This window comes from Carassius gibelio, chromosome A23 (genome assembly GCF_023724105.1).
Source record: "Carassius gibelio isolate Cgi1373 ecotype wild population from Czech Republic chromosome A23, carGib1.2-hapl.c, whole genome shotgun sequence".
Taxonomy (NCBI): domain Eukaryota; kingdom Metazoa; phylum Chordata; class Actinopteri; order Cypriniformes; family Cyprinidae; genus Carassius; species Carassius gibelio.
In genome coordinates this window covers 16,830,265-16,843,527 of record NC_068393.1, presented here as the reverse complement: position 1 = coordinate 16,843,527, position 13,263 = coordinate 16,830,265, and the positions used below count along the sequence as shown (strand labels likewise).

The window sequence follows — 13,263 nt, the reverse complement described above, 5'->3', positions numbered from 1 at the left end:
AAAGATAACACACTTCTCAAAAAAAAAGCTGAAAAAGTATTGTATAAGAATAGAATAATATTCATATATTTAAATAACGTTTCTATACTAAACTTGTTAGAATAGTGCTTAAGACAATAAAAATAAATATACTGTCCTGATATTCAATTTCACTTCTCAATTAAAACGTGAATATTCAAAAAGAAAATTTGCAGTGTGTGTGGAGATTATACACAGGGCAGAGAGGAGTGAAATAAACTATAAGAGGAAACCTATCATTTATGTCCGTCTTAACTATTTACACTCTTGAAGGTGACATATTGTGAAACTAGCACACGGTTGAATGGTTGACGAACGGTTGACAAACGAATCACGCTCAATTAGATTCATGAGGAAAAGGCACTCATTGCAGACCGGCAGATTATTCCAGATGAAAAAAAGCAACTATCAGATGCTCAGATCTCTCTAGCTACACATTCACCCTCCTCAGCATGCAAGCACACTGTAGACGTGATGGTGTATATGTATACAGTAAAGGTCAGTGCTTGTGAGTTAGAATGATTCTACAAAGAGCTGCTCTCTGTTGTGTGCGTCATCCAGCTTTGTGTGCATTGCCACACTTACAAGAAGAGTCATTCCTGAAGGTTTTTCACGACACACACATGCTGAAAAACACCAGTCGCTGCCCTTTAACCGGAAACTAATGCCCAGCCTTCTGTTAAAGGACATCAATTTGTGACAGGTCCATGAGCACATCCTGAATCAGGCAGGACAAATGAAGCTTGAAGGTTCATCTAGAAAATCTCGAACAGGGAGTTGACAGTTTGCATCAATGCCATCAAATGCAATTACAAAAGCTCATGCAAAATAGCCGCTTTGAATAAGTATGATTTGCAAGTGCTACAAATAGACTGTCAACCACCAAAAAACTAATTACAGCGTTATGATCAATCTCGACATATGGAGCTAAAGTGGTGGAAATGTATTTATTTCATATGAAAATCAAAGACAAGACAAAACTAGGGGATTGGGATCAAAACACTACACAGATCAGATTCAAACCTGCAAACACACAAGGTCTCATATTATATATACACACACAGATATATACTGACACGCACAAAAATGTCCTTTTTTTTGTGTAGCAACGGAACATAGTCATTACCTATACATTGCAAAATTCACCACACTCATAAATATCAAATAATATAGCTTTAGTCAGAATATGCTCATTATAGGCTATGTCAAGAATAATCCAGTTGCTAGTGGATTCTAATCTGTACTATATACTTTAAACACATAAAATATATTATAGTTAAAAAAAAATACAGTAAGTGTATAATGTTACAAAAGATTACAAATAAATGCTTTTCTTCTGAGCTTCCGACTCGAAGAAAAAAAACATTGCCAAGGTTTCCATAAAATATTAAGCAGCACAACTGTTTAACTGTGATAATTACTTTGTTACTCGAGAACCGAATCTAATTAGAAGTTAAACTTGTTTTTACTGTATTTTTTAGATCAACTAAATGCAGCCTAAGTGAGCATAAGAGACTTCCTTACTCTGCCAACTCTAAACTTTTGAATGGTGTGTACATATAGTATAAATACATGCACACACGCGCTGCATTGTCATATAAATAAAAATAAGGAAAATATTTGTTTTTCATTCATTCAATATAATACAGTCAACTGTAAACATAGCACTAATTTTAAACATTTTATTTAAGTAATCTGGACTTTTGGTCTGTCAATAATTCATGAGTTGGAGAGAAGCCGCTGAGCTCTGCCTCCATCATTACCCTTCAATTACTTAGTGATTAACACCAGGTCAGACCATCAGAATGAACTAACATCCACCTAATGAATTCAAATAATCTATTAGGCCTCCAAGTATAGCCGCAAAATAACCAAGCTAAACCAGGCACCCCTAAAGTGGTCCCATGTTGTATAGGGAATTAATACACAACCTCTCTGGCTGGAAATGTCAGCATAACAGTTATGAATTCCATCTGCTAGAGAAGCCACTGTGTAACACAATTTTTCATTTTTCACTTTCGGTCACAAATACAGACAAAACAGCACTTTTTTTTCCATCCAGCTTTCCTCTGGATCTAAAGTGGGACAAGCGATGACGTTAATCTCTTGCTCTCGGTCTCTGGTTATTGTGAACTAGCACAAGACACGTGTGCTAAAAATTAGTGAGCGAGATAAAGATAAAGGAAACAAAGACCAGAGATGTAGACCGGAAGGAAGAAGCCAGTACTTGATTAATAATAGTCATGGCTAAAATGCAGTCTGTTCATAAGTTAATTTGAATTGAATAGAATAGAGCCTGTTCATGAGTTAATTTGAATTGAATAGAATAGAGACTGTTCATAAGTTAATTTGACTGAGGTCATGTGAGCCTCAGTGGTGTCTTTGCTACTGGAAAGAGGTTTTCTCAGCCTCTGAGAAAAGACTCGCAATCCATTTTCAGAATGATGAAAAGCAAGTGAAGCAGAACAAAGGTGGGAAAACATTTAAAAGGTGACACTTTCGGCTTCTGGGAGTGGGATTCATTGAACAACCGGTGAAAATGTGACGGAGGTTGTCACTAAATACGTAGCTGTTAATTCAATCGAATTAACACCCAGCTTCCGAATGCATCTTCATAGAATTGAAAGACCTAAAATGATGCTCTGAAAAGCATCAGCACATTTATTTAAGACTCCATAGCTCTTAATTGTTTTCATTAAACACAGTCACTGATAATGTTACAAATGCATAATGGGGTAAAAGTAATTGTAACATTGTCTGCAAACAATATGATTTGCTAGATCATACAGTGAAGCTTTTCACAGCTTAACAGAATAGCATTAAATGGGACGTCTGTTCTAGAAATTACCACCAGCACTACTCAAGGTTAAAATATACGTTCTCATTTAGGAGCATGAAGTTAATTACCTTTCAGTCGGCCTGAAAAATGAAGCAGCCCATTTATTTCCTTCCTTGTCATTTCTCCAGGATAGTCAACATTTAAGCTGATTTATGCACACTATACCACACCAAAAGTGCTCTGGCTTCCTCTCAAAAAACACACTTCATTAATGAACTGGCCCTATGCCTTGCACTAGACATTTTCCCAAATATGAACCTGTATATCTAAGATAATAAATTGAAACTGAAAAACTTTGAGAAAAGCATAAGAGCAGCTTTGTTTAGGACACCTGTACAAATGCTTTCCTCACCCTGCTTACATTATTGATAAGAACTATTGATTTGTTTATCAGGTCAAACAAAAACAAAGGCACTTGCACGTTAGGGTGGTAGTGAAGGCAGAGTTTGACCAAACATTAATACAGGTAACCAAAACAGTTTCATTTTTCCCTGAAAGAAAATGTTTGAAATTATTAGAAATGATTTAAGTATTTGTGCAATAACTAAGTATATGTGTGTAATAACTAATAGATCGCTGCACTCCCCCTGCTGGTCAGCCTGAAATGCAAAGTCATAACTGATTAGTCAAATATTAGTTTTTCCCTGAACATACAATGTTATGTCCAGAAGGTAAACCATGTACAGCATCTGTTTTAGTCCAACCTTGTACATTATTTATTGCAAGTCACGTTGCATAGACAAAACACTTTACACCTAGATTTTGTTGTTGGGGGATTTTGGTAGACTTTTCTTTCAGTTAGGACATTCCATGTTTCTTTTTGAAACTGATTGATCGGAGCTCTCACACACGTCAGATTGTGAGGAAACATTGCCAAAATGATCCACAAAAAAAAAAAAAAAAATTCACTCAAAAACTGAGGTGCTAAACTATACACTGGTTCCAAAAAGAAATACAAAATCTGTGTTGACAAAGTAATCAAGTTAACAAAACATTGAATCTAAGATCGGTGACAATTTAGCATAAAGAGAGATTTACAAGCAGTTTTTAAAAGGCTGGTCATTTTTGACCGGGAACACCAAATCAGGTAACAGACTGTCAGCACAGCAATAAAGCAATAAACTAAAGCAAACATCTGAAAGACGGGCAATGATCACGACTCCAACTTCCTTTCTCACCTTTGATCTGGCACTTTATGTTGAGCGCTGTCAGTCCAGCCAAGTGGACTCCAGCAGTCTGGGGTGAGGAGGAGAAAGCAGGCGTGATGAACTGTATCCTAACAGCACGGATGCCCAGCAGGGACATTACTGGAAGCTCCAGATGGTCTGAGACGCTCATTCCAATTCACACCCGCTCTCATGCAAAAACAGTGAAAGAGGGCAAGAACAAGGGCTAAACATCCTGTCCTAAAATGCTGATGAACAAAAATCCACAGCAATAACAACTCGTGCAGGTGATCAATAACTGGACAGAATCCCTCATACATAACTCAGGATGAAGAATAGAGCTTTTAATACTTGGACCCCACAGCATGTGTCAAGTTAGTTTCCATGGACCTCCATCAGTATATTTCTTAACATATAAATGATATTTGCTCCTGTTAGTGCAAATGTGTAAGGCATACATTGAAACAACTCTAGAGGAGACAGTGGGCTCATTTTATGCATTTATTTATGTAGCAATTTATGTTCTGATTAGCTGCATCAGCAGTTGGGTAATAACCGCATGTGTCTGAGCACCCGCGGTTCAACTTCTCAGTCCTTCACTTCTCAAATCTGTGTGATCCTCTCCAAAAATATCAGAAAAGTTGCCTAGAAATTTCCCCATTCTGAAAATCCCTGCACGTCTGCAATTTCACCAATACCTCACTCCATGTTCTCGCCCTAGTCCATGACTTCCCTCCCCAAAATTAAAGTTCCCATTTGCAAAGCTAGTGAGGTCACATTAGCAACAGAGGACAATCAACTTTTCCCCCCCTGCAAGAGGGTTACAACCATTCTCTTTACACACACAAAATAGCCCTCTCCTTTTTAACAGCCAGAACAAAAAAAAAAAAAAAAAAAGATTGAACTCCCAAACCTTTTGTACAGAGAAACCAAACTAAATGGAGAAAATGTCTTTTATATTAGTCCGCAGATATCCTCTGTGATCCTCTCTCGGCTCTGTAATTTTAATAGGGAAGTGAGACACACACATATACCAAATACAGTTCGGTGTGTCAATGAGAGGCTCTGTGTGCAATAGGCAATGTCAATACATCTGTCAGCCATCCGTTTGTTTTATGTGGATCAGAAGTAGGTCTTGACCGTATGTATGATAGAGTGAATATGCATGTGTGTCATAAGTTAACAACATGTAAGTCTACATCTGTGTGTGTGCGTCTGTGTGTGGGTTTAGGACAGTCTTTAGGCCAGTCCGAAGCCTTCAGAACATTCCTGAATGGCCAGCAGCAGCATGTGTCTTAACTTCTCATAGCTCTCATACGCCGGGAGGTCCAACTGGTTAAAGCTGGAAGGAGAGAAGAATAAAAGAGCAATAAGAAGGGAGGTCCAACTGGTTAAAGCTGGAAGGAGAGAAGAATAAAAGAGCAATAAGAAACAAAAAAAATAAAGCCATTTTTGGCTGTGCACTAGACCAGAATTGCCATTTGACGTAGCATGTGGATTTTAGAGCTGTCTTATTACATGCATTTAGGAATTTCTTAATGCATCACATGGAAACACTTTTGTTTTGAGGCACAGGTGTTTATTTACCAAGTGTGCGCAGAGGGCAGGCGGTCAGTGGAGCGGTCATCTCGGTGGATCTGGAACTTCTGGATGCCGTTCATTCCTTCCAGTGCAGCAAAGCCCTGCAGTGGCACTTTAGATGTGCCTGTAACAAACTGAAGGAATTTGGCCCGGTCAGCCTGGTCAAAGGATCGTAATGCACGCCAGAACCACTGGATCTGTGGAGAGCAATGAGGACAGAAAATTAAAACCAGGTAGAGAATACATCTGGTGGAGTAAATGCATGAAAAAACATATAGAATATATTAGGGGAGTGCAATATAAATACATGTAGACTCGGTTATGTCTAAAATGAAAGTAAACAGTTGATAGAAAAATGTATACATGCCTGTATATTAGATGCGTGCAGGTCTTAAAGGGACAGTAGGCCTATTAAACATGCAGCCTACTGTCATTGCTGTCGAGGGATAGATCACCCTTAAATTTCATTTCTGTCATTATTTACTCACTGTCACGTTGTCCCAAACCTGTATTAATTTATTTCTTGTGTTGCACAAATGATGATATTTTGAAGAATGTGGGTAACAAAACAGTTGCTGGTCCACATTGAATTTGATAGCAGCATAAAACACTATGGAAGTCACTGTGAAGCAGCAACTGTTTGGTTTTCCACGTTCCTCAAAACAGCATTTATGTTCAGAAGAAAGAAACTCATTCAGGTTTTAAAACACTTTTGAGTGAGTAAATGGTGGTATAACAAATAAAACAGACAGAATTTATATTTTTGGGCAAACTATTCCTTTAATGGTAAACACCTATAAATATTTAGGTGTCTGGTTAGACAGTAAACTTAATTTTCAGATTCATATTATTTACAATCGAAAATTAAATCTAGAATCGGTTTCTTATATCGTAACAAAGCCTCTTTTACTTATTTCTATATTTTATTTTCCGCTTTAAGCTCTTAAAGTTTACTAAGTGTATATGTGTAGGCTACATCATTATATTGTTCTTTGTATTACGTTTGTATGTTGTATAGGGATTGGTTTGTTGATTGGATACTTTATTTATTTCTATGTGTAACTCTGTGTTGTCACACTGTTTCTGCCTTATCTTGGCCAGGTCGCAGTTGTAAATGAGAACTTGTTCTCAACTGATTTTACCTGGTTAAATAAATGAAATAAAATAAAAAGTAAAACAACAAAAAGAGAAAAATCACTCACTGCTTTCTTGACTGAAGAAATTTAACAGTTGCTTTAGGAATCAGTTTACATAGTGTCATATTTTTATATTTGTTCATTCAATTTCTTGAATGCTCCTGCTAAATACACATATTGTAAAAGAAAATAATGCACTGTTTGTTTTTATTTGTATATTATGTGTAGTTGTAATGTGCATCTTTGTCCTTTTATCTTTATTAAAAAAGAACAAAACATTTTTGGCCTAAATATCCGCCATTCATTTTTTTGTTACTTTGAAAGGCTTAGTCTTTATAATAGGGAAATTAGTTTGGCTGTAATGCTCAGACAACTTCCAAAATAGTAAAACCAACATGACAAAGAATTGTGATAAAATCGTGATATATATATAACCCCCCCCCCCACCCCCATTATATATGAACAAATTAAAAAATCTTTTTAAAACCATTAACACATGTACAAAATATGCCGCATTTCCACCGAAATTACCCGGAACATTTGTACCAGGAACTTTTTTTCCCAGGAACTTTTTTCCCCCCAGACCTGTTGTGCTTTCTGCGTTTCCACCGCGGTGTAAAGTACCGGGTAGATTAGGCAAATAGACTGGTGACGTAGGTCTGCGCGTTTCTCAATACAAAGTACCGCTGATTTAAAAAAAAAAAAAAAAGGTACGCTGATTTTGGACGTGCATCATTGGTAGTTAGTTCTGACTTCGTGCATTCGACTGGGGAGTGTGATGTCAGCGACAACGCGAATCCTGTAATTTTCCTCTCTGTATATTTACAATAAAACGAAATAGGATATAAAATACCACTGCCTCCTTTGGTTTTCATTTAAGCATAATAACAGCTGCAGAAATGTACTTAGTTCTGGGATATGTGTATGCAGCCATTACAAAGAAACGAAATATTATATTTATAATATTATATTATAATATTTTATTTTCATTTTAACATATAGATAAATTGAATACAGACCAAAGAAAACCTGTTAGATTTACCCCGCAGCTGAATTATATTTTATGTTTAACCACTGAAGAGACATCAGAGCCAGCGGCACATATCAGAAGATCTATCCGAGATGAGGCTGCTCTCTGCGGATACATGAGGACTGAGCTCCCGCTGATCGAGTGGAGCTTACCATCTCTGAGATCGGCGAAACACATTTTTAAATAGGCACTGTCTTTATAAATAAACCACAGATTTGAGTTTTAAACAACTACATTCTCGCCTGAAATACTTTTAAAATTACATTTCATGACACAATAACAGTAATATTTTGAAAATGTTGATTCGAATAAATGGTGGTTGAACTCAACCAATGCTGCGTGAACTCAACCAATCAGAATGTTTAGCGCCAAAGTCCCGCCCCCGAAAGTTCCGGAACTTTGAAAAAGTGCCACCTCGCCAGCAGGGACTTTCTGAGGGGGATTTTTTTACCCGGAACTTTATTTAGTTCCTGGTTCCTGCGGTGGAAACACACCAAGTACCAGGCCAGAGTCCCTAGTTCCTGGGTAAAGTTCCTGCGGTGGAAACGCGGCTATAGAAGGAAAATGCATTTTGCTGGCTTTAAAATTAGAGAGTTGCACATGAGAAATGAGTTGAGAAAAACTTAGCGAGTTTTATGATTAAAAGCCTGAAATAAGGTCTGTGGTTAGCAAGCTCAATATATCTTCATGTTTTATTCTACAACAGAAAATACATTACCCCACATTTACTTGTCTTGAAAAATGTGGTTGCTAGCAAGTTACCAAATGCAAAATGGGAAAATCTTATAGGCTTTTTGTTCAGAGAACCAGGGTGATGCTAACATCTTTGCTGGCCTGCAAAAATACATCCTCCCTGCAGCACTCTATTGATCATTATTTTTTTCCCTCTGGCTGTGCCGCGGCAGTAAATTACATTTTGATCAAAGAGCAAGGAAAACTTCAGAGATTAAGACAACAGTCATAAATAAAACAAATACTTTATCATATCGTTCTTTCGCGTGTAAATACCTGAATAGAACTGGACTGATATTTGTGGTATTCTGTATTGGCCTTGAGGTCGTCAATGTCTATGGTGGGCAGGCCGGAGATGAGAAGTTCCAGCTCTTGCTCAGTGAAGATGGATATCAGTCTCTTGGGGATGATCTCATAGAAGCCCTCCAGGAAGGCAGCCAACTGCTTACGGATTGCACCTAAGAAACACAGAAGTTACAGCTCCCTGACAGACTCCTGAACCTCCCGTTCCTCACTAGCAGTTGTTTATTGAAGTGTAAGCTCACCTGTCATCTTCATCTGGCAGACTAGATGCACATATTCTTTCTTATTCTCCTCGGTGACAATAATATTGGCACCATTGGCCTTCAGATCTCTCACTTCACACACGCCAAACTCTTGGACCTATGAACATATGACAAAGTGATTACGATGCCTGTTTCTTTATACTAAACAATTTTCAAAAAAGCAATAAAATAAGGAAGTGCACTTGGTTCCAAAATTTAGCCCATACCTCTGTGCTGAATGTCAACTCGTAGCCCAGAGTGGACACATCATTCTCCAACAAATAAACCAGACCCTGGAAGAAGGGGTAATCTTCGCTTTCCATGTCTGTATACCTATGAATCACAGAAAACAAAAAAGATTATTTCATATATATTGAGATAAATAAGACCTAAACATGATGGATGAGAATAAACCTTGCTGGTACCTGACGCTCTTGCCCAGGATGTGTTTGTAGAAGCTGCGTGTGAAGTAACACTCTAATAGCCTGTTGTCATAGACCGCTTTAGCCACCACACGTCCCACAAACTTGAAGTAGCTGAGATGGTTGGGGTTGCAGTGGGAGGAGGGGTTGATGGTGTATGTGACCCGGTCGCCGGGAGAAGTGCGGAACAGGGCGTACATGGGGTTGAACATCTCTCTGGAGATGATCATGTACCACTCCCTTAACAGCCCACCTGCATCCTGACCCTCCTCTCCTTCAAAGACTATATACCTGCAGAGAAAGAGACCATAAGAAAAGGAGAACAAACTAAACTGCCCTGCTCATGCTGGTCGCAGTTATCTATAAAAAAAAAAAAACTGCACGTTTGTGTGTGAGAGAGCGGCAGAGTGAGAAAGCGTGAGATATTTACAGTCTGTTTTTCATGTCCTCTGGGCTCTTGCGGTGCAGCTCTCTGTAAGAATCTTCAAAGACGTGGTCTCTCCTCACATGAACGGCCATATCCTCTTTCCTCAGGCCCTCATCCAGTCGCTCTAACTCCTGACGGAAATACCTAAGAGACACACTTATTAGATAAAAGACTCAACCCACAATAAAAATTAGGAGAAACCCAAATAAGTACAACCCCCCAAAAAAGATAAATTAATAATAAAAAAAAAACTAATTAATAAAATTCATACACAAATATAAGTAACCAGGTTTCATTTCACCCACAAAATCGTTAAATTAATAAAAAATGTTTATTATGCATAAATAAAATCAGGTCCGTTTAGATTGAGACAAAGCACATTTACCACAATTTCTCATAACTACATTCAGATGTTTGACTTCAGAGTTCTTGTAATTCCCATTCTCCATAATGATTCTTAATAGACATTCACTACTTTAACCCTCTGGAGTCGATTAACGCGGATACGCGTTATGAGGCATTTTCTCCTGATAACCCCCGAAAAGAACTTAAATTACAATTTCAGTTTTGATCGTACAGATAAGAGCAATACATCCAATCTGTAAAGGGTCTACTTTTTTTGTATATAGACATAACTACAAAACTTTGTGCATTTATAAAATAAAGATAAACAAGGTGTGCTGTCCTTTGTCTGCGCTGATCTTCATTTAGACATGTGTCATTAAAATGTGAATAACTCCGTGAATACTCAACAAAGAGACATGAGAGAGATATCTATAGAAAGCCTGACAGGTCTACTTTTAAACTAAACAAGTGCTGTTGAAAACAAATATTCTGTGATAAAGTAATCCATATGAAAACAATGCGATGTCTGTTTTACACGTCTCCATTCATTATCTTCTAATGAGACCACTATGCACCATTATGCAGCTCATTATGCAGGCCTTTGTCTTCTTAGGTGTAAATCACAATGATATTCATGATAGTTGACGCCTACTCGCATATGACTTTTACCAACAAAAAGTGTCTTAGTAAATTTTAATCAATATATTGTTTTCTTTTAAGTGAGTAAACAAGATGATTTTCACATAATTTAGAAAGAAAAAATTCTAGGCTACAAGTTCCAGTTCTCAAAAGTCCCATGAACCAATGTTATGTATGCGTTTTATTGCCTTATTCAAGTGATTTAACATTTTTTGTTTTTCACTAACCACGCTTAAGTTTTTTCCCTCAAAAATACAATCATGTACATACATGCTGCTCACATTTTATTATAGCCCAGTTTGTGCTGATTACAGTGAGATTAGACTTTAGCCATTTAGATATTTATAAGAAACTGAAAAAAGCACAAATGTCAGGGCATGGCAAAACTTCTCCGGGCCCCAAAAATACCCTTAGACTCCAGAGGGGTACACTAATTTGTTATTAGTATTACAGTAAAAATCAAGGTAATACAAAAGTATTGCAATTACGTATTGTTTGTATTATATAAAGATTACAGGTATTGGGGGTAAAAATACTTTAAACTTTCATGTTTTGTCAATGTTATAATTATTAAATTGTTTTTGTATAACATTATCAATGTAAAAAAAAAAAAAAGATTTTGGTGGATGAAAGCTATATAATGTATCTTACTTGCGCTTGACATCAAAGTCCAAGATGCGAATGTAGTCAACCAAAACGGCAAATGGCCCATCTGCCAGATGAGTGGTGGACTGGCGCAGGATCTGATTCAGCACTGTGCGGTGGGTTTCTGATAAAGACAGAGATAGAGATCATTTTGAGGACAGCCTTCATCAGTATTCATCATGCATCATGGACCACAGAACAGCTTGTGTATGACTGACTCACCTGCGAAACGCAGGAACTTCTGTGTATCTGGAGGCAAGTTGGAGGAGATGTGCATAGAAGAGGGCTCCCTGGAAAAGAAGGGGTCCAGAGAGGAGGGGGTGGCGGGGGTGAGTGGGGCAGGGGACAATGGGGGTGGCTCATCCTTGATGTGTGACAGCTGGCTCTCTCGAGTGTCTCGAACCGGAGGTTTGCTTTCCCGCTCTGTGGCATGCACCAGGAAAAAGGCTTCCACTGCAGGTTGCAGCACTACAGCAGTACAAAGAGATTTGTTAGCATAAAATAATTCCTTTATTTCTAAAAACATTAAATAAAATAAAAATACCTAAAACTGCATGTTGGTCATGAGACTCCTCAAGCTCTTTCAGACACTCCCCGAGCATGTCCCATAGCTCATCCAACAACAGCTGCTCACTCAACAGGGGGAGGTCAGGCAAGCGCTCCTCCTGTTCCTGCTGACTGCTGCTTTCTTCACCTTTTCACACATGCAAACCATATTTTAGCATGCATTCTATATAAACCACTCATTTCAGACACTGATTTCTCTCAAGTTACATCAATGCCGCACCAGTTAAACATTTATTTCACATCCATTTCACAAATTACTTTACAATCAAATAACAACTGGTAGAATCTTCGCAGTATCACTATACATTACAGCAATTACATAAGATTAAAAAAAATAAAAATAAGTTCAGTGATTTCTATGAGGTAATTCCAGTTACTGATGTTCCTATTGCCATCACGTCGCATCTATTATTTCACAGGACATTACCTATTGCTGCCTGGTCTTGCTCTAGGGGTGAGGGCTGGTCCACATCCATAGGCGAATCATCTCTTTGAGCTGCTGGGGGCTCGGCAACAGAGTGCACCTCCGACTGAACCAGGGGAACCAAGGAACAGGGTGAGATTCAATACAATTTCCTCCCGACAGAGGAGAAGAGACAAACAGTGTGTATAATGTAGGAAAAAAGATGAAGTGGGGGAAGTCACAGACTCAAACCAAAAGCAGTGCTAGAGATTCAGTATCATGCATCAAAACATTCAAAATATTGGTGAGAAAGCAAAGCAGCATTGACAGCCAGACAAAAATCAAACCATGCACAAATAGACAAAGTCAGAGACCAGAGCGAATCACAAAGCTGGTTGCAAAATTCACATATATCTCAAACACTGCACCATACAGACTTGTGCATTAAACGCAGCATGATGCACTGGAAAGCAGAGCAGTGGAGAAATGGGACAGAGATCTGGGGTTTAGAAAAGATTCACTGCTGAAAACAAATATGAGTTCAGCTTAGTAACTTTTAAAATAGTGCCCAGGTGTTTGATAAATAGCGAACTAAGCTGATCTTTCAGAGTTTAGTTTCAAACTGAACTGCAGGCAAATATTTACTTGTGTCATGATATCCGATGTTTAATCAGGGTATGGCAGTATAATAAATATTTGTGAACATGAGCATCAAAGTCAGTTTATTTGGCATTTGTATTGATTTCTAAAGAACTTTCTGATAGGACA

The 13,263-nt window shown here is 38.0% G+C and overlaps 1 protein-coding gene across 11 annotated transcripts in view; it reads right to left on the bottom strand.

Moving 5' to 3' along the window:
* Positions 1-4,346: 4,346 nt before the first annotated feature.
* The window catches only part of LOC127944882 (E3 ubiquitin-protein ligase HUWE1), a 52,017-nt gene continuing 43,100 nt past the window's right edge, over positions 4,347-13,263 (bottom strand). For all 11 annotated transcript variants that reach the window (XM_052541276.1, XM_052541278.1, XM_052541284.1 and 8 more), the window contains 11 exons: positions 12,520-12,622; positions 12,070-12,219; positions 11,748-11,993; positions 11,532-11,649; positions 9,900-10,040; positions 9,473-9,760; positions 9,275-9,380; positions 9,048-9,165; positions 8,779-8,960; positions 5,611-5,801; positions 4,347-5,365 (listed from right to left, as the gene is read on the bottom strand). In XM_052541276.1, the coding sequence (XP_052397236.1) occupies positions 5,263-5,365; positions 5,611-5,801; positions 8,779-8,960; positions 9,048-9,165; positions 9,275-9,380; positions 9,473-9,760; positions 9,900-10,040; positions 11,532-11,649; positions 11,748-11,993; positions 12,070-12,219; positions 12,520-12,622 (1,746 nt within the window). In that variant the 3' untranslated portion in view covers positions 4,347-5,262. The remainder of the gene's footprint in view (positions 5,366-5,610; positions 5,802-8,778; positions 8,961-9,047; positions 9,166-9,274; positions 9,381-9,472; positions 9,761-9,899; positions 10,041-11,531; positions 11,650-11,747; positions 11,994-12,069; positions 12,220-12,519; positions 12,623-13,263) is intronic.